Source organism: Protomyctophum parallelum (genome assembly GCF_964188405.1).
Source record: "Protomyctophum parallelum genome assembly, chromosome: 20".
Taxonomy (NCBI): domain Eukaryota; kingdom Metazoa; phylum Chordata; class Actinopteri; order Myctophiformes; family Myctophidae; genus Protomyctophum; species Protomyctophum parallelum.
This window is the reverse complement of record NC_139718.1, coordinates 16,480,180-16,502,376: the sequence shown is the minus strand read 5'-3', so window position 1 is coordinate 16,502,376 and position 22,197 is coordinate 16,480,180. Positions and strand designations below refer to the sequence as shown.

Sequence of the window (22,197 nt, the reverse complement as noted above, 5' to 3'; positions counted from 1 at the left end):
AGCTGGAGGTACAGCAAACCAAACCTCAATGCCATCAATAACTACAATAGCAACGACGACAACAGGAGCGACTGTGGCACGCACGCACGCGCCACACACACACACTGACAGGACTTATTCTGTGGCAGACAGTATAACCAGCACAGACATTTTCATTTTTCAGATCAGGTCCATTTGACAGCTATACTGCATGTCATAGAGCTTGAGGGCATAAATTCCAGAGGAAATCTGGATCTCCACTTTTATACAGAGGGTTTCAGCAGCGTTAAAGCAACGCAAAACACAAACACCTGCCTCGCCTCAAGCAGAGCACAGCAGCACAGGTTACTGTGTACATACGAAACGAGTGCACAGAATGCTAGGATAATACGCCTCAAATCTCCCTGCTGTTCTCTTGGGCTCTGCTGTACCTTCTGTTATGTCCAGATTTATTGTTGTAAGTCTGTTCTCGTCTGAAGACATTCATTGTCGACTAGTAATAATGAATTGCATTTTTATAGCGCTTTTCCAAGTGCTCAAAGCGCTTTACAATGGTTCATTCATTCATAGGGAGGTGAAGCGGCGAACAGTCGACGCCAGCATCCTCACTTCCCACATTCACACACCAATAGTGGCAAGCTCACACCGACCAACTCATTGGAGGCAATGTAGGGTTCAGTGTCTTGCCAAAGGACAGGAGCCGGGGGACCCAGGGATCATTCGACGACCTGCTCTACCTCCTGAGCCACAGCCGCCCTAGTAGTCAAAAGGAATTTGTAGGCTAATAAATTATAGTTGATTTAATCAACAAATCAGTGAAATTGTGTTTGCTGCATGCACACAATCGTGCAGAGACCAGCCTTTTCAGGTTAGCAAAGTTGAAACTGAACATTCTAATGTTGATTTGATTTACTAGCTATTGAAAGTAGCTGGCAGATGTGCATGAAAAAAAAGAAACCTAAAAGATGAGGTGCTACATCTCAAAGTGCTATCTTTTCAATAAATTCTGACAAAAAAAAAAAACTACCCGACAAATTGATAAAGGGTACAGCCATAGTTGCAACTGCAAGCAAGTGAAAAGGACTATTTCATGTCTCACGCCCCCGGCCCCATCCCCCTCCCCGATACAAATTGACAGCTACAATAACCTTAAAAAGACCTCATAAATAAATACTGAAACCAGATATAATCATTAAAGAACGTTTATGCATGCACTGTGTGTGACTCCAAAATAATGTGTGGGGGTCACGACCCACGGGTTGAGAACCTCTGATCTAGAAAGTGATTTGGGGCTTACACTTCCAAACCACACCTGGGTCAAATATGTGCAGTAAATTCTGACCTGAGATCAGATTCAAAAAATGTCTTCTACATCCTGACAGTTTTCTGAAAGAGCTATGTTTCTATGTCAGTCGTTCTTTGATTTTTCAAAAATAGCAGACCTACAAGCTCGATACGCGCCACTCGTGGCGCTATGAGCTTGTAGATCTGCTATTTTTCAATAGCTAACACCAAAAGGGGTTCCTGCCCAAAATGGGTTAAACAGTTTGTAGATAGATGGGCCGTTTTCCCAATTAGGACAATTCATATAGGCTACAATAGTAGGACTAACTCGTTTTTTAGTAGTGTTATAGTGCCTATGAAATACTATTGTCCTTTGAGACAAATGCCACTGAAAAAGCTAAAACGCAGGCCTAAAATCATAAAAGGTATTGGGAAATATTGTTTAGTTTCGGGTAAAGTCAGGGATAAACCTCCCAACAACCCCATGCTGAACTTTTGAACACAGAATCATACCCAGGTTTCTCCCAAGAAACTCACACAATAACCTCTCCATTCAGACCTAAAGACTATCTTATCTAGGCGGACAAACAAATATGAACAATGTAAACGCGGTTGGGTAGGAAAGAAGAGGTTGAGAATCTAGGAGCAGGAGCCATGGCTGCTATGACTCAGAGGAGGAAGTAAAAACCATGGGATTAAATCATACACAACGATACAGACACACAGTTTGTTTGAGACTGCAGCAGGGTTTAACATGGCTGTCTGTCAGTATGGAAGGATAAGTCCTAAATGTTGGTTTTTATAATGGAACAAAATAGCTCCCAATAGTAAAGAAATACTAAATAAATACAGGATTTTATATATAAAATCCCTCCGGACTAAACAACATATAGGCTCATTTTCCTACTTATATTGATCTCAAATAATTTGCCACATGGGGTCTACTTTGCCGAATTGCCCCTGCCGTCCAGTTTCCCCAGTAGACCACAGCAGCCCTCATAGCATAGAGCCCATATGAATTGCCCCTGCCGTCCAGTTTCACCAGTAGACCACTAGACCACAGCAGCCCTAATAGCATAGAGCCCATATGAATTGCCCCCGTCATCCAGTTTCCCCAGTAGACCACAGCAGCCCTCATAGCATAGAGACCATATGCACGTGGAGCCCATAACCATATTGCTACTTAAGCAATTTGTTGCGGTCAAAAGTTTTTATTTTTCATGTTTTTCTTTTGTTTTTTAACAGCTTTTGTCCCCAGGTCTCAAGATTTGCCATTGACCACGGTAAGAATTAATGTAAACAAACAAATGTAAACAAGAAAATCGGCTAACCAATCACATGTTGGTGGGAGCGCTTGGCCAATAAGGGACCACCTCACAGTATGTACCTTATATAGCAATGTCAAATGTCCGCTAACATAAATTGATGTACTATGACAAAAGCGTCCCTCATTTCACACAGGTTTGATTTTTTAAATGAGTTGTCATTAAACACACATCCATGCCATGGTTGTCTCACATGAGCCGCCGTAGTCTGCTAAACAGACAGACAGTCATGCTGTTATGCGTTTCGCCAAGTCCCAGTAAAGACGCGCTGTGGCCAGTACCATTAACTTTGATTGGCATTTGTGGCGAACACTCACCCCCCCAAAACGTGATTTACTGTGGCGGCTCGTGTGGGACAACCTAGGCATGGATGCTTGAGTACAATTTGGTGCTCACCTATTTTCCATTCTGAACCAAATCTCTTTACTGACAATAGATCTACAAGCTCACAATGCATCGCAACATATTGTGAGCTTGCAGATCTGCTACTGTATAGGCTATGTGCCAAATGTTTGCCTATTTTCTGTGAATATTCACCTAGTATGGCCAAAATAGGCCCATTAGTGTTCATGTGATTAATTTCATGCACAGGAAAACCTAAATTAAACATACCGGTATCCGCAAACCGCAATTAAAGTTCTCTTTTACCCTTTTGATTGATTATTCTGGGGGAAAACAACTGTGCATAAATAGAAAATCGACAAGCTCACAGTGCATCACAACTTGTCGATCTGCTATTTTCAGCAGAGATATTTAATGTAGAGCGAAAACAGAAAAGGCACCCGTGTAGAGTGTAGTGGTTTTCAACCAGTGGTCTGGGGACCACCAGTGGTCGTTGTGGGGATTCCAGGTGGTCTTATCCAAAATCTTATCCAACGACAACAAAATATTCTTAGTTTTGGGTCTGAGAGGCTAAATGTCATCAAATGGTGGTCCGTGGCTCAAATTCTGAATAAATAATGGACCTTGGCATGAAAACGGTTGAAACACACTGGTGTAGAGCCTTGAGGCACTATACTAGAGGAGTTTAAATTAAATGTTCTTTCATTTTTGAGTGGTGCAACCACTCCTACAACCAGCAATGTACGTGCGTACCTATGTGGCCATGAGCACGAGTATATGACTATTAGTACCAGTAGGGGCGCTGTTTGCCAGAAACAGAGAGAGATAGTATTAGTGCTGCCTGTTGCCTGCTAATGAGAGAGAGAGAGGAGAGGAGGGGGGGGGGGGGAGTTGCACCACTCAGTTCACACGGGTGTGATTTTTTTAATACATTCAAATCATGAACGCAGCGTGCAATTTACGTGAAATCTTTCACAGACTTTCCTACTAGGCTGAGGAATATATCCCACTCTTTTCACATTGGCCTGTTGTAGTGCCACCAACAGGTGGATTTTTGCAAATTTTTGTTTGATGAATCTGTATGTATCTGTGTTTCATAGTGCCGAGCTGCTGCTATGACAACTTAATTTCAATCGCGGAGTCAATCAAGATCTGGATAGATCCATTACCCAAGGCCGCAAGCACCTTTATTCTCTCAGGTAAACACAGCAGAAGCTAACAGAAATAATTGCGGGTGCATTTCATTTAGGTGTTTCCATGTGCCAGCATGGGCAACTCTGCTAACTTCATGCCAGCCCCAGCACAAAAACAAAACACCTAGATTAAACAACTAATGTGATTGGCTTCAGCAGTGTCCCATGGTATGAATACAAAATGTCCGCTGTGCAGAAGGTCTCTGCATCTGCCAGTCGGAAAATGACAACTTACCCTAGTGTTTGTCAGAGCTGGCTTTACCGTACCTGTAGGCATCAATCAGGGCGTTGCCCGTCTTCCCTGGGCACTATTTAACAAAGGAGAGTACTGCTACTCACAAACATACTTAACAAGAAACCATGTCTGGACTAGAGCACAACACACACAACACACACACACACACACACAACACACAACCTCACGCACACACTCTCTGTGCTCTGTGTGTCAGAAGGTGAGGCCATCACAGGGAAAACTGGAATGACTCAATTCCATGTCTTTAGTAGGACTGTCAGTCTATGGAATGTGCCAAGATGTTAAGACAGTGAAAACTTTTCAATACAAAAGGCTAGCGCCTGACCTGTAACTTGTTACTGCAGGAAACAAATTTAAAATGATAGCCAGCCCCCCCCCCCCCCCCCCCCCCCCCCCAAACCCAAAACAAAGTGTCAGTCATCAGCGACTGTGAGCGTCATTTTAAAAACCATTACAAGAAGCAAAGGAAACAAGGAAGTTCTTGCTCTCTTCAATCCATATAGGATGTGAGCAGATAATAGCACGGCGATGTTTCAAATTATGTTACATTTATTATTTTAATAAGTCACAGGATATGAATGATGACACACAAACGAGCTTGGTGTGAAAAACAGAGCCATAAAGACAGACTATAAGGGGAGATGTACATGCCCAGGAGCTGGTTTCGTACCAACATGTCAGCATTATAAATATACAGTAGCAAAGTAGCTGGTCTGAAAGACAATCCCTTACTGACATTATGTGGTCCCTTTGTTTGCTGTTGGAAGGATCCAGTTGCAGAAAAACACTGTGTGGCTATAATGATAGAGATAAAAAATAAACGCTAACACTGTGTAAGATAATGACGACATGAACAAGCCAAAACTCAGACGAGGTCCATCCAGCAGGCTCATGGAGACTATTTTGTGTGTGTGTGTGTGTGTGTGGGGGGGGGGGGGGACCTGCCAGGGGAAATGGATTAGTGCATGTAATAGTGCTTAAAAAAATAGATATATATCCCACGATTTCGCAACCATTTTTTCACCCATTGTCAATTATCTAATGTAATCCTGGGTAATAATGCTTTTGAGCCCGATTCTAAGTAAAAAATAGTTGATTTACAAGCTCACAACGAATCACATTGCGTGCAGTGCTTTATGAGCTTGTAGGTTGGCTATTTTTCAGTGCACTTATAAATCAGCCTTTGGGCCACTTTAAGCTTATAATCCATCACACAACGGTGTGATCTTGAAGGTCAGATCATCTTTGTCGGCGAGCAACACTGTTGTACCAGGGAGTATAAATCAGGCAGTAGCCATGCAGCAGCTTGTCTAGTAAGAACACGGGCTGCATTCCTGAAAGATTGATAATTACTGCATGAGGAACTCTTCTCTCTCAATCTTCACCAACACTCCCCCCACCACTTGTCCTCTCTCTCTGTCTCTCCCTCTAATACAGTGGTCTAGGTCTCTAGGACACTAGTGGTTCTTTCAAACCTTTCCAAGGACCCCCTTTAACTCATTGCAAATGGAACCTGTTAGGGTTCCATTTGGTTCCATGTGTATGCTGTCAGAGTTACAGACGTGTAAGGGTCTATCTATTTAGAACCCCCTCGAGGAACTCAGAGTCCCTGCCGACTCCCTGGACTCCAGTTTGAGAACCACTGGTCTAGGGAAACGGACCATTTTAAAAATAAACAGTCAAACATAATAGCAGGGGCGTGTGAGAGTCATTGTGAGATAACATTTTAATATGTGCTAATGCACCGGTCAAGGTTATTGTTCATTGTGTATTTCAACAGAGTGACTAATGTGCTCCTTCTCCCAAGACTTGGTTTGTCCAAAATGTTACTGAAACCCAAAAGCCGTTCCTTACTTCCTTGACTCATAATAATGATAGTAAGGCATTTTTTTGTATACCACTGAGCTGATAGAGAAGTATAGAATTAATATGAAACTAGAAATCCACGCAGAGAGCCATGAAGTGCTCTGTAGGCTCATTGAACTAATTAAAACAAACCAACAGAGCCAAACCAACAGGTGCCTGCTCTGCATGCATGCATGCATGCATGCTGGCATTTACAATATCAGTTCTGGGTGTAACAATCTGAAATAAATCACTATTAACACTGAACAGCTATAGCTAGCCTACTTTACCTAAAAACCGAAAGCACCAGAATAACAAATGGTAGAACCTCCATCTAAAGCTCTTGAGATTCCAACATTGTTTGCTGTGCTTCTCCAGGGGTTGCCAAGGCCGGGTCTAAGCCAGGACTCCAGTCTCCAAGGAGCCAAAGAACGTGATCCTGAATGGGTCAGTCAGAAGACAGCTTTTTTTGGTAGCAAGTAACAGTGGAGGCAAACACAGCTGGACGGTGGGGTTTAAAAATACACACTGGCATCTCCGAGTCTCTTTTCTCCCCTAAAGTCAAAACAAAACCTCTGAGACCTGCTTAAAATAACACACTTTGACTCAAACGCTCACTTAACCCGATGTAGAGACATGGTCACAGTAGACTGGGTCCTACGGTCAAATTCAATGTATACTGTATAAAGCTCAACATAACCACTTTCAACATCCTTATTGTGGGCATGTAATTCTCATTATAGATAGACTAGGAAGAAAAATAACGAAAGCAAAAGCGAAAATATCCAATCTAGGAACTCAATGTGATCGATGGGCTATTTAATTTTGGCTAGTGGTTAAAAAAGGTGCCCAAGATTACAGAACAACAGTCACAGACACCTGTTAAAGGTATATTCAGTGATTTCACTCAAAAAACCTTAGGTTTCGTTTTTGGCTGTGGGACCCAACCTTTCGTCCAATCAGGATAGAGAGTCAAAAACGAAACCTAAGGTTTTTTGACCCCCAGGGGTTAACTGGGGACAGGGAGGAACTCCTTATATGGCCAGCACACTCTATAGTAGGGAGGATTATCACAACAAAACAAAACAATAAGTGATATTTGAATTAAGTGAAATCACTGAATATACCTTTAAAGTGTTCATGTCTCTTATCATATTGGATCTATTTGAGTCATAATAGTGCTGATAATGGCACCACAGTAATTAGGTACTCATCAGCCAATCCCTGTGATTAAAGGCCCATTGTCTTTCACAAGCAAGTCACACACACACACACACACACACACACACACACACACACACACACACACACACACACACACACACACACACACACACACACACACACACACACACACACACACACACACACACACACACACACACACACACACACACACACACACACACACACACACACACACACACACACACACCTTGCAACTACAATTCGATTATCCTCTTCCTGGAATAATCAATAATCACTTCCTCAGAAACAACACTGATACTGACAGGTATACAGAGGGCATATTGCCAAAACTGGTCAGTTTCACAGAAGCGTCAATCTAACTCAAAGTTATGATTTTTCCATGTCTCAAATGAAGAACTATAATTGTCCTTTCTATTATTAACATTTGATTTATTTTGTTTCTCTTAACTTGAGTAAACAAATGTGATTTGTTTCCCCCCCACGTGGTACTACTGGATATTCTGCTACTTTACTGATGGGGTTTCATAACAGTGGTTTTCAAACTTGCCTAACCTCTGACAATATATAAATGGAACCAAATGAGCAAGTCAAAATCTCAAGGGTCACCTATATTCATTCACAGTGGAAATAGCTGAACAACACAACCTTTTATATAGGCATAGGCCTATATATTGCAATAGTATTGTGTTATTGTCTCAAAGTTCCATGGCACACATGGAATTGCCTCAACAGTTGAGAACAACTCAACTCAATGTACATTGTGTGTGCGTATACAGTATGTGTTTTCCCCCTCATTTCTAGTCACCTGCAGTGCTCACTCAGTCAATTAAGGTAATGATGATGTAATTTTCTGTCTGTTCCTAAGTCACCATGATGAAGGCTGATGTGCCGCAACACTTTTTTTCTTTTTTACTGCCGTTAACACACTGCCCTATGCATTAACCACACAAACAAAGGCTTTTTATTTTTCCACATCGTCCTTGAATTCACTTCAGGGAAGTTCAGGCTACTTGCAGATTGCCATCTGGATATATCAGTGTTGCAAATCTTCAATCTGATGTCTCTCCCTCAAGTCACATCATGATCTCACTCCATCTCTTATCTCTTTTCTGCTAACATCTCTGTCTTGCCCCCATTCTCCCTATCTTCGTCTGTTTCCCTCTCTCAATGCCAGGGTAGCTCTGGCAGCTACCGTACCACCGGTGCTTACAATAACACACCTGTAATAATCTCCATGGGTAGTTGGGTACAACAAGCCCTGGCATGGCAGCCAGGTAAAGAAGGAGGAAGGAATATTGTGCCACACCCTTCCTAAACATAATGCTTCTTTCTCTTGGCTGCAGCCTTCACCAGACAGTGAAGCACTAGCAAAGTAAGAAACAACGGTCACTTAACACCTGGAACGGTCATTCCCACTGATGTCGCAAGAGCTCAAATCATGGGCCAACAAATTAAATGACACCTGAATGCTAACAAGATAGGTGGGCACTGGGCACTAGGGACATCATGGGCACCTCGATGTAAAATTGGCTATTTTGTTTTTAAGTAATGTAAAGCATACATGATTAGAACATGCTTAGACAATTAAGGTATAATATTTCTACAAATTGCTACACTCAGTGCATATCCAGTCATGTTGTGGCATAAACAAGAAGTTGATGGATAAAATTCAGTCTGATAATGATGTACCGTGCATGTTCATTGGCATGTGCATTGGTTGGCACTTTTAATTTCATTGTACATGTTGCAATGACAAATAAAGATCTATCTATGTTCACTTTTTACATTTATTGTTTTTAACATTTTTGACAAAATAGACAATTTTACATGCAAGGTGCCCAGATGTCCCTATAGTTCCCACCTATTCTGTATCCCACGGAATGTGTGACTGACTGGACCAAAGTCAATGAAAACAATTTTGCTTGTGTTGAATCCCGAAGTCCTGTCCATCAGATCAATGCTGCAATGTTTCAAGAGAATTATGGATTTGGAGCTGTGGCTTCCAGCCCAAAGTCCACAGAGAGGAGGTGTAGGCAAACAGTAGCAGACAGACCCCATGCAGGGGAGGTTCAGAGACTTTGAGGTTATCTTCTGTCAGGTTAATAAACAAGCGGTGCCTAGCTCTTGATAACGAGCAGTTCTGTAAAGTAACAAGTACATGTACTCAAGTACTGATTCCTGAAGACTTTTGAGGTATTTTTTATATATATTTTTATATTTGAGGTTAATTTGTACTAAGGGCATTTGCAATTTTAAACACTTATACTTCTACCCCACTACATCGCAGAGGAAAATATTGTACTTTTATTCTACCACAATTATATGAAAACTTTAGTAAACAAATACTTTTGTAGCTTATTATTATTACAAAACACACTATTTTGGTCATTTGGAAATAGCAGATGTGAGCTCACAATCTGCTATCTTCCAAAGATTTTTTTAATAAATTTTCAACTTGTGACACATTCTGCATAATGAGTAGGCTACTTTATCTTTTGGTACTTTAAGTATATTTTGATGCCAATACTTTTGAATGTGGGACTTCTAACAGAGTATATGATTTACATTACAGTATTGATACACGGTTACTTAAGTAAAACATATGAGTACTTCCATGACTGATAAAGAGGATATGGATAGACTGAACACACACCCATTGACTGGATGAGACTGAACTGTCAATGAGTTCTGTGGTCATATACAGTAGTGTCAAGAAGTCCCACTTAGGCCATTGACAGGGGAAACTATCACAATAGTCTTCATTGTCAAAGAAAAACACATTGGTTTTAAATTACCTCTTTTTGATATCCCTCAAGGCCACAGTAAAGAAATGTCCCACACATAGGCTATTTGTTCCCATGCGTGTCAATAATGAACTTGGACTTGTTCCTCCATATCTATTCAGCTCCATTGGGTTAAATGTAAAAGTAGCCTACTGGATACTAGTTAAAAAAATAACGTCATGTTCATATGTGTTATATAATTTCAAAACAATACGAATGGAAATTATATTACATAATGACAAAGCCTGGTTTTAATCCTTCTCCACTGCCTGAATTGAGGAAAGATTACAGCCTACTCATTTGATTGAACAGCAATTTGATTCATAAATCAGTATACCTTTCTGCCAATCTATTCATGATTAGGAACGACGACATTCCTCCTCCTCAAACTTTGTTTAGACAACGACAAAAACCGATTTGAGGAATCCTACCTTATAAACGTTTCTAATCCCACTGGGTGAAAGTCTTCCCCTATCCGCTCTCCATTTGGACGTGCTGTTCTCCAAACTTCACGCTGTTCTTCTCCTCCAAACTTTATGTTCTCCGTCCCAGATGCAACTTCAGGTAAAACATTTCGCGAAGCGCCTCAAATAAACGGCTCTGTTGACTTTAATAACCTGATAATATCCGTCTGTAGAAACGTCACGTCAACAAACCGACGGTGTTTGTCAGCCAGTTTGTCTGTCGGTGGGTCAGTTGACTTGTTGTGGACGCTCCCGTGCTTACTTGGTGGAGAATGAGGAAAAGTTGAAGCGCGCGTCTGTCCTGTCCTGTCCCTCCACCTGTAACCAGGGCGCTATGCGCCCAGGTGAGGAAAGGATGAGTTACTTTCACGTCATTCAGCGATTTGCCTCCATCTAGTGGTGGAAGTTGAAAACAACCACACTCACTGCTTTGACCTGGGAATGAGGATCTTTTTCTTATACTTTTATTTAATCACTACAGCTAAGACTCACGTTTACTGTGTAAGATGACACGGACACAAACAATTTATGTTCAAATCTAACACATAGGCCTATCTTTTATTTTATTTTATAAAGTATATTTATTGGTTTTTAACCAAATTAAAGACAATAAACACACAAACACAACAAGAACATGATAACAAACAAGAAAAGAAAAACAGCTAAGACACAACACTATTAAAGATGACTAAAAAAGATGAAGTTAAGTATCTAACACTTAACTACATATTTCAACTTCATGGGCGACTGAATGAAAATGTGCAGATTCATTGTTTTATTTATTTTTTACATCTGCAGCATAAATGTATGAATAATGAAAATGTATACTGTTCACATAAAGCCTGTCCAGTTGGTCAGCATGCAGCCCAGATGCTTTCTTGGATTCTCATAAAACATGTCATAATATTGTCTAAATATATCCCAGTTAACTGGGCCAGTTCTCCCTACCTACACTGTCACACAAAGGCTGATATAAGTACACAGTAAAATAATCAGTTTTAATTTGTCCATTTGTATTGGTATGGGTCAATTTAGTTACATTTGTACACTCAGAGTTAAACTAAAACTAGTATAGTATATAGTAGTATATGTGACACAGTGAGTGACTCTGTGTGGGGGGTAGGACCCCTTCCAACAGAGCCAGCAGATAGTATTTCTTCCCCTCCTTCCTGTGTTATTAATAAACACAAATTGTGTCTCTGTTTTCCTGGAGACTGAAGCACAACAGAGTGGCCCTGAGCTACAAACTGGTTCTATACTGTCTCTACATGTTCAGACTGTGATTAACCTGCACTGTCCACCTCCACAATCACAGTGAGTAGTAATGTTACTTGTTATTGATAGGCTAATTTGAGCCATACTGTGTTGTCAAAGTAAAGTTTTGGCACATACTTCAGCTTGGATTAATGTCTTTGCTCAGTCAGAATTATCATCAGAAATCCAAAATAACTAGACCGAAATGACAAATGTCCTTTGGTTTATTAGGTAGTTAGATAGTGATAGTGTTTTCACTTTCTCCCTTTACTGTCTCTTGGCAGGTGATGGATGCCTGCAAGCCTGTTATGGAGTCTCTGCAGGACAGGGATGGCATGGTGTCTACAGAGGACTCACAAGCTGAATTTAGATACGTGGATGATCTCCTCCTCAATCTGGACAACAACAGCACAGACTCTCATCTAGGCATAACTGACTATGACAGCACATGTGATGCGGGATACCAGGGACAAAGCCACAGGAGTGAGATAATCCATCACATGGAGGAGAACATTCCAGGTGACATTGCTGTGAGTCGAGGGGACCAGAAAGACTTGGGGCTGCTTTTCGACTGGTGCATCCGGGAAGTGTCTCGTTTACAGACACAGAGGGATGAATTGATAGGAGAACTGCGGCAGCTGCAGGAGCCCATGGTGCGCGCGGTGAACCACCTGAGGGGCAAGCTGGAGGAGACGCAGAGACTCCTCACGCTGGTACGGCTGGATTACATCGCGGTGCACGAGGAGGTGCAGCAGGTGAAGAGGAAGCTATTTTCCAATGCCAGAGACTGCATCCGCAGCCAGGTGACACTAGCAGCACAGGAGTATGAGGTGGCTCAATCCACTGTCACACAGGTAAAATCCATGGCTACCAGCATGCAGCTCTACTGTATGTTAACCGTAGTGGAAGGAATGGACAACTGAACATGGATATTCACTCTCCAATATTAACTCCAATGAGCTTTCATCTGGGCTCATTGGTCTGATGTTTTTAAGTTACTTAGCCTGTTATTCTACAAAGGAAAGGGAAAAAAACATGCTTAAAAACTTCAACAACAATCTTCAAACCTTTTTCACAAAAAAGGGGGGATAAATAGAAGACCTACAAGTTCATAAAGCGTCGCTATTTTCTTTATTTTTGTTTGATAAAGTATATAGTATATATGGCTTAAGAGGTCAATGCCTAATGAGGGTGTGTGTGTGTGTGTGTGTGTGTGTGTGTGTGTGTGTGTGTGTGTGTGTGTGTGTGTGTGTGTGTGTGTGTGTGTGTGTGTGTGTGTGTGTTATTGTCCATCACTAACAGGAGGAGCTCAACTGCCAAATCGAAAGTCTCACCCAGGAACTGCTACAGCTCCGTGAGGCCCACAGGAACCAGGTCAACGCCCTGAGGGACCGGGCCAGAGCGCCCAGCCGGCCCAGGACCATGAGCGATGTCAGCCACTGCCGACAAGCCTCCGTCAGTCTGCAGCGACGGCTCTCCGGGAGCATGAGGGCACTGGAGGGCTGGTACGAGCCCCGGGTCATGACCTTGCTGAAGAGGCAGCAGTTTGTGGAGGAGGCTCTGAGAAGGAGCCAGGAGCTGGGGCGAGACCTGAAGGTCCGTCTGGGGCCCCTGAGAGAGGAGACCCAGACACTGGCGCTTCAGAAAGCTTCTCTGGAGCAGAGAATCTACCTGATGGAAAGGGAGAGAGAGGAGAACATAACACAGTACAAGGTACAGTGGGTAGGGTGCCTCGCGCACAATGGCCTAGTATCTATGTTAACGGTGTACACGTTCAGCAAGTTAATCTGAAGATCAATTTAATAGCTTTTTAGTTGTCATCTTCACCAGTGAAATTAAATGGAAAATGGCAATATACTGTAAGTCTCTTTGACTTGGTATATTTCAAAATAACAATTATGAATTCATTTAAAACACAAAATGTAACCACATTATCCCTGATGTCCTTATTTTGGTCATAAAAACTAACTATGAACAACAACAATTTAACTACAAACCATGCATCACAATACAACAATACATTGTGAGCTTGTATATCACTATGCTATCTTTGAAAATGTTTCAACCTTTTTCACCTACATATACTGCAAGGACATACCCAAAATAGGGATGGCATGTGGAAAGTGGTTAACATGTATTTAGGGCTTAACCACATTAACCATGCTGAGATGTGACATGTTGCCAGCTATTTTTGAAATAGGCCGGCATAAGTGCTTAATTGGTTAAGTGTGTGCAAGACCTTTTTAAGGCCTAGAAATGAGAAAACAATTCTAGACAATTTTGAGGAGCTGCATAGGCCATTACGGTAAGTGACACTACTGATCAATTGTGTACCACTGTAGGAGACTGTAGGAACATTGGAGGAGATACTGAGGGAACTGAAAACTGAATTTAAAATTCAGAGTGCATCAAAGAAACACTTGGAGGAACTGAAAGATGGCCTTTCAAGAGAACTGGTCTTTCTCAGGTACAATCTAATATTGATCAATAATGTGCATATCCATGGCATCTTACAAAGAAGTAAACGGTTAAATAATCAGGAGAATGGTTTCTTGTCTTACAGGGGCTGTGATGAACCCAGTGAAACTACTGAACTGTAAAAGCGGATCTATTATTTTTCTGAATATCTACACCAACCTGACCAATATAAATTTAAGTGCCTAAATACTAATGCACTACATAATTATTTGTTCTTCTTGTTTACATACATGTATTTACTTATACTTAAAATACCATGAAAATTGAGTATCTCTTTCAATGGATGCAAGCACAAATTACCGGTAAATGGATTAGTTAGTTTACAGTAGAAACTGACATTTTCAATAGATGAGTAAATATTTATTGACATCCTGATCCCAAATATCTTTTCTTAAAATGTCTGTCATAAATTAAAGTACTTTAACAAGTTATAAACACATAGGTAGGATGGGAGTAGACTATATAGTCTTCTTACAGTATATATGAAGGAATGCCAGTGTACAGTATGCAGGTGCCAAGTGCTGCTGGAAAAGGAAGATCAGCATCAACATAAAGCTTGTGAATGTATGGAAGCACACAGTGCTGCAAAATATCATAATAGATGGTTGTGTTGAGACTCTGGACTTGATAAAACACAGTGATGATTTAGGGCAGGCCAAGTTATCTGCTGGAGTTGGTCCACTGACAGTGAAAACTTAACAATGGTTTCAACACAGCCATCTTTTTAGATGCATGTTGACAAGCTTCATGGAGATGCTAAATTTCCTTTCCAGCCTTATTTGGCACCTGCCCACTGTGCCAAAACTACTTGTAACTGGTGTACTGACCATGGTACTACTGTGCTTAACTGACCAGCTGACCTGAACCACACAGAGAATCTAGGTTGTATTGTGAAGGTGGTGTGACATAAGACTCAACAATACAAATGCATTTACTGTTCTCAAAGCAAACCTGGACTTCTATAACCTCAAGTGACAAAGGCTGATCACCTCCATGCCACGCTCCACTGATGAAATAATTTGTTCAAAATTAGCCCAGACCAAGTATTGACTGCATACATTAATATACTTTTCATATGGTCGACATTCCTCGTTTAAAAAGTAGTCTTTAGTGGTCTTGTAAAATATTCTAATATTTTGAAATAGGATTTTCTTTTCATGAGCCGAATCATTAAGATCATAATCAAGATTAAAACAAAAAAAGGTACTAGAATATATGAAAGTTTCACTTTTTGAATATTAGGGAAGAAAATGAACTTTTACACTATTGCATTTTTTTTAGATGGAGCCGTTTATGAGACAAACTTTCACATTTCACATTGTTCCTCAGTTGGTCTTAAAGTTCTGGCACACCGTCACAAGAAACTAAGTGGTTGTATGTAAAGTAAATATATTTTTTTATTATGAATACACTTAAAGTACATTAAGAGTCAGCATAGAAAGACAATGCAGAAGTACATACAGGACACACTACACATACAACTCAGAAGATTCATAGAAGGGACTTGATTAAAATGGAAATCTATGTACATGTTTATAATCAAAACAATTGAAATATTGAATTGATAGACCTCACTGATCAAAGTATACACACAGAGCAAGAGGATCTGAATAATGGACACTTATTTCCAGTACACCCAGAACACTTATGCCCGCCTATCAGTACATCAAACAAAGGCAAAGTAATAGACACAGTAATGGAGTACTAAAATCTTCACCCAAACATATAAATATACGTACGTCATATCATAACACAATGTGTTGTTTCTCTACAAAAGCGGTTGTTGCAAAGAAAACTTTTTTTTTAAGACACCACTGCTTGTGTGTCCAACAGGAATGGAAAGCAGATCCACTTTGATGTTTGAACCAGACAGAAAAGTAAAGATGGCCTGAAAGGTTCCACCCAAGTAAGGCCCATGGTGCTAATGTAATCCAGAGTGTACAACATGGAACCAAATAGAACCTTAACCCATTCAGGACGGGAACCCCGATTGGGGTTCTGGGTGCACTGCTATCTACAGAGGATTTTGTTTTTACGAGCGGATACCCCGTCCAGGACAGGCTTCAGACGCGCCTCCTCAGGAGACTTGGGTCAGATCCATAGCAAAAATCGGCCTCAGTCCTAAATGGGTTAAGGGTCCATTTGGTTTCATTTGTACACTCTCCGAGCTACATTAACACTGAGGACATTACAGTGTACTCATGCCTGGACTGTATCCGTATCTGCAGCACCTTCTGGGTCCTCGTCGTTGTAGATATTTTCAGCCTGAGGAGGGGAACATGTATTATGATTATAATATATGATTGTATATGATTTACTATTTTTAAAGTCAAAGAGAGAGAGAGACACATAGCAAATGTCGCCAGGCTTGGGAATCGAACCAGCGACTCCATGTCAGGCTGCATTAGAGCCTACACTAGTATATGTGGCTGCCTACCATGCATTCTTAACCACTAGACCAGGGGTCTTCAACCTTTTTCAGGTCACGGACACCCTAGCAGCGAGAGAGATTAAGCAGGGATCCCACGCCCACTACAATTGTTCTGCAGATTAAACCTTTTCATAGATTTAATAGATAACTTTATATAATCTTGTTTCACACACATTATCGTTCCTATTAATATGTTGGATTCATGCCAATACCCGTCTGTTGGGTTGGCATTGGCTCGGTCTGGTCTGGTCTTTTTCACTCTAAACTAAATAACACCTCGCAACACACAAAGATTTGGCAGATCTCCTGTAGTAACCCTGAGGACCCCTTAGCGGCCCCGGACCCCCTTTTGAAGACCCCCTGCACTAGACCATCGGCACCCCAATTATTATTATTATCGTTTTTAAATAAATATAGCAATACAGTATATATAATTTTCTATGCATGGACAAATTGACTTCAATTCAACCTTGATCAGCATCCACATGATGGAATGAATATCCATCCACGTGACAGTAAAAGCAGCTCTCTTACCATCTGCCAGACTTGCATGATGTTGTCCTCCGAAACCGAACAGATGACCCAAGGCTCATTAGGGTTCCAGGAGAAGTCAGAGATCTTAGCGGTGTGTCCACCATGGATGAACTAGAGGGTGTGACAGACACACAAGAATATTATAAATTACCGAGAACAAAAATGCCCCATGCCTCATTCCACGTTTTAAGACGCAGCCTGCCGAGCTGAAATTTGTTTCTGAAAACTCACCAGCAACTCAGGAGGTCCATCCTCTGTATCCTCTGGCGACTGCTCCTCTCCGATTTTACTGAGGTCCCACACGTTAAGCCGCCTATCGGTGCCGCTAGACGCCAGGATGGTCTCATTATGAGGAGACCACTGGACCTGAAGGGAAGAATAGACAGGCTTTGGTTCAACACATCGGAAAGATACAAAGTGCTCGAGAAACAAACAAAATTACCAGGAAAGGCAACAGGTTGCGGTTCTTTCTTTCATCTCACCTGGAAGATCTCGTCTTTATGAGACTCAAATGAATGTAGCTTCAGTTTCAGGTTCCGCAGGTCCCAAAGAGCCACAGTCTAACAAAGGAAAATTATACACTTAAAGATATAGAAACATCAACAATAATAAACGTGATGATAAGCGCTATATCATTAAAATGCAGGGTAGTAGGGATATTTATGACTAAATCATCCATCAATGTTCTAGCTGCTCTGGCAATGTTCTTTTAATATTCACACTGCAGTACTCTTCTTCACTCAAAGTTTACATTTAGAACAAACTGGCCGGCGGTGTGAACAATAAGTCGATGGCTTAATGATATATTAATTAAATTGAATCTGAAAAACATGACTATTGAATGTGGAGACTGAAACAAAACATTCTAGGATCCTAACTCCCCACAGGACAGGAGCCAGATGTACCTTGTCAGCGGAGCCAGTGGCCAGTATGAATTCACTGTAAGGGTTGAAGGACAGACAGTTGACCTCAGCGGTGTGGGCGTCCACTGCATGGCTGGGTTTAGACATGTTGTTGGACCGCGTGTCCCAACTGCACACAAACAAAACAAACACACCGTTGTTAGAAAGAGCAACGCCTATCTCCCGTGAATAATCATTGAAGCCACTTAATTCTGCTGTGTGCGTGTTTTTTTTTAAATGTAACATGTGAACTACCAGTGTATTCTTTGTAAACTATGAATATTTCCCATTTACTGTAGGTATAGACTGTATTATCCCTGCAGTGATTCCTTTATTTGTATCTACATATTTATTTGTCTTCGTTGTAAAAATAGAAACAGATGCTGCTCACATCATGAGTTTCTGGTCGTCTGCCACGGATCCAAACAGGGACTCGTGCAGGAGATGCCAGGACACGTCTTCCACCACGGCTGTGTGACCTGTGAAGATGGTCTTGGCATCAACGATCTTCCCTTCCTTAGGCACAGTGCTGATGTCCCATAGACAGATAGTCTGTCAGGACAGAGGGAAAGAGAGACACACAGTTGGATCAGAGGGAAAAGGTGGTTGCACCCTGGACACGTTTTTCGGGAAACCGAAAAACGTGCTCTGTGTGCAGGGACCTAAAGAGTGAGGGACAAAAGGGAATAACTAATAATAATTATTCATAATTTAATAGAAAGTGGAACTTACGTGGTCATCAGAAGCACTGAGGAGGCAGCCACTCAGGTTTGGGTTCCAGGAGAGACCGTAACCTTCCTTCTGATGGCCCCTTAGACGTAGGTCTGGGGTGCACTCGCCAGAGGGGTCTGAAATAGTATCACAATGGAAAAAAATGGCAGTTTGCGAGTTTATCGCCAGACAAACGGACACACACAGAACCTCTTATACGCAGCTAGGCTCGGGCCACACCGCCAAAAAAAAGGTGTATATTGTAATCCCACCTGGTTTGGAGGGGTGCTTGGTGTAATCGAATATCAGCACGTCGCTGGTGGGGGTCTTGGTGCCAATGATACAGGGGTTCTGTGGCATGTAGCGTGCTCTGTTCACTTCTCCCTCGTGGTTTATCTTGATCTCAATCTCTATTTTACCGCTCACCGAACCAAAGCCTCCGAACTCTGAAATAAAGAGGATTAGCATTAGCCGTGGTATAGCCGTTTCCGCCTTTTGATGAGTAAGTATTTGTCACATTATCAAATATACGCGCACACCTATGTCTTAAAGGTATATTCAGTGATTTCACTTAATTCAAATATCACTTATTTTTTTGTTTTGTTGTGATAATCCTCCCTACTATAGAGTGTGCTGACCATATAAGGAGTTCCTCCCTGTCCCCAGTTAACCCCTGGGGGTAAAAAAAAACGTAGGTTTCGTTTTTGACTCTATCCTGATTGGACGAAAGGCTGGGTCCCACAGCCAAAAACGAAACCTAAGGTTTTTTGAGTGAAATCACTGAATATACCTTTAAGTTGAGGCACATTGCATATTAATTACATAACTACAGAACAGAAGTCTTAGTTCCCTCACCTCCTTTCTCACTGTCGTAGTGTGAGGCGTCAAACTGGGCATCGTCATTTGGGAGCTGGACACTGGCGATCACCAGGTGGTTCTGCTCGTCAGAAGTGTGTGTCCCAAGAACCAACCTGTGCACGCTGTAATCCTTCCCCTCTGGTCTGCAGAGGTAAAGAAAAAACACCACACACCCAAGAAAAATCATAAATGACTCCAATCCCCAATGGGCTTCTTTGGGCCCACCTACTGTTTGGTAGGTGGAGCTCTTTCTTTTTTTTCTTTTTTACATTTGCCCAAAATAGGGATGCTAGGTTCATGGGGTACTAAACATACTATAATGTATTTAAAAAAAATATATATCTATCAAAACGTTACTATCCAAAAATCAGGATCAGACACAAAAACCTGGCATGGGGCCAACACACTAGGCTGCAAAACCTGGCATGGGTCGAGCTCTGACATGAACATTCTCTCACCTGGTAACGTCGGGGAGCCACTGAGCCGTGAGGCTGGGCCACTCCAGAGCGTGTGTCATCACCAGGTCATAGAGGAACGGGGTGTTCTTCTTCCAGATCTTGTACTCCTCGTTGATGACCCTCTCCTCCACAGCATCGTCGAACGCCGCTGCAAAGGGTAAACATCACGTGAGCACAAAATTACATTGACATGATGATGACAGTATGACATACAGCAAGGGTTCCCAAGCTTTTCAGGCCACGACCCCCAACAAGAATCATATTTGAACAAGAAATTCCGTGCCGAAGTGTTGGAGTTTGGAAGCACTCGTTTTTATTAAAGGGTCATGCTGCTGTCTCCTGGATTATGTGCACATTCAAAACAGGCCATTCAGTGACTTTGACGAGTGCTTCCAACAAGAATCCAACAAGAATCACCTGCAAAGAATTTCTTGACAGAAAGTAGCTCATAACATGTCTACGGTGGATTTTTATGAAGCAAACGCTTTGCCGTTTGAAAGACGAGGATAATTCAAACTTTCCCTAGAGCTGCAATGTTGGTGAGTTGTTTAGTACAACAAGCAGATCGGAAATGCAATTCAATCGATCAATGGGATGTCAATGGAGGGTATTGCAACTCTAGATTCATCCCATTATAAATAATCTAGTGTTGCAAATGTTGCGGCTAATTCTTATAGTATACTGTATGTTGGTTTGTTTACTGTTGAGTGAGAAAACATTGTTGCACATTAAACTAATCCTCTGGGAAGCCCCAAAAGGGGTCCTTGATTCGAGGTCTATGTTGACAGTCATTATTGATAGGCTATAATAATACTCATAATAGTAATTGTTTATAGACTGCAGTCACTGCACATACTCATAATTACATATACACACACCCACTCCTCATTTACACATCACGCACATACATGTAGGCGCCGAACTGGCACATGACAGTTTGAATATTAAGTCTGCAGTGCACACACAAACCAATGCACTCATATTCATCATTTTTAGTGCATAGGTTCGTTTGTGTGTGCACTGTGCAGACATTATGTGGCCTACATTTATGATCAATCTACATGACATATAAATACATAATTATTCACACACACACACACACACACACACACACGGATCAGTAAAGGTTCAGCTCATGATCATAAACTTTATTATGGTGACTTACAAGAACATTGAATTGACACTCTAGAGTACACATGGAACCAAATATACCCTTAACGGGGCGCCCTGCTGTTGATTTAAAAACACCTGTACAATGTAAAGAATCAACGATTAATAATAAGAAGTTGATCAACAGAGCTGGCTAACGGGCTAATAGTTAGCATTGGTTACTAACAATGAGACATGGTGCTGACTGGCGCGCCAAGCAGCGCGTCCCCCGGCCGGGTAGAGACCCGTCAATAATCCTTCAGTAAGCAGACTAAACACGTGTATTGAGGAAGTGAACAAGACGTTACCTTCTTTATCGGCCATGTCGTTGTGTTTAAACACCGCGCACAGTGTTGTTTATTGTTAGTTTATTTGTTGAAACACAACCTTCTGAGTGAAGACAGCAAGCAGCCTCTCTACACTGTCTACAATGGCGCCAACTCCGTACAATGCAAATGACCAATCACTGATCGGCAAAATGAACCGGTAGTTGTCATCATAACTAGGAAGCAAAGCACCGCCCACCACGGCGGCTACGTGAACAACTTCAAGTCCCACAATGCATTGCTAAATGGACTGCAAGGATTTAAGGAAGGATTTATTTTCTTAATGATTGATTACTCACATGGGTTTACTTAAGTAAAATTATCAATACAGCAATATAGGAACACTCTTACAAGTTACAAATAGAAGTCTGACATTAAAATGTACTTAAATAAAGGACAACCCAAAGTTGTCCATA

At 41.5% G+C, this 22,197-nt stretch overlaps 3 protein-coding genes across 3 annotated transcripts in view; 1 reads left to right on the top strand and 2 right to left on the bottom strand.

The window, feature by feature from the left end:
- The window catches only part of LOC310877673 (uncharacterized protein), a 42,157-nt gene extending 31,171 nt beyond the window's left edge, over positions 1 to 10,986 (bottom strand). The window contains exon 1 of the mRNA XM_083791624.1: positions 10,648 to 10,986. The gene's annotated coding sequence lies outside the window, so the exon portion shown is untranslated. The remainder of the gene's footprint in view (positions 1 to 10,647) is intronic.
- Positions 10,987 to 11,888: 902 nt separating this feature from the next.
- Positions 11,889 to 14,599, top strand: LOC310877845 (syncoilin-like). The gene is made up of 5 exons (XM_083791805.1): positions 11,889 to 11,994; positions 12,219 to 12,788; positions 13,237 to 13,647; positions 14,277 to 14,401; positions 14,498 to 14,599. The coding sequence occupies exons 2-5, from the start codon at positions 12,222 to 12,224 to the stop codon at positions 14,532 to 14,534; spliced, it is 1,140 nt and encodes a 379-aa protein (XP_083647931.1). The 5' UTR covers positions 11,889 to 11,994; positions 12,219 to 12,221; the 3' UTR covers positions 14,535 to 14,599.
- Positions 14,600 to 15,797: 1,198 nt separating this feature from the next.
- LOC310877443 (histone-binding protein RBBP4) lies at positions 15,798 to 21,900 on the bottom strand. The gene is made up of 11 exons (XM_083791305.1): positions 21,764 to 21,900; positions 20,307 to 20,454; positions 19,846 to 19,991; positions 19,263 to 19,436; positions 19,012 to 19,127; positions 18,671 to 18,831; positions 18,283 to 18,409; positions 17,860 to 17,937; positions 17,609 to 17,743; positions 17,378 to 17,488; positions 15,798 to 16,677 (listed from the first exon to the last, which is right to left on the bottom strand). Exons 1-11 carry the CDS (start codon positions 21,777 to 21,779, stop codon positions 16,612 to 16,614), a joined length of 1,278 nt encoding a protein of 425 aa, XP_083647431.1. The 5' UTR covers positions 21,780 to 21,900; the 3' UTR covers positions 15,798 to 16,611.
- Between the last annotated feature and the right edge of the window lie 297 nt (positions 21,901 to 22,197).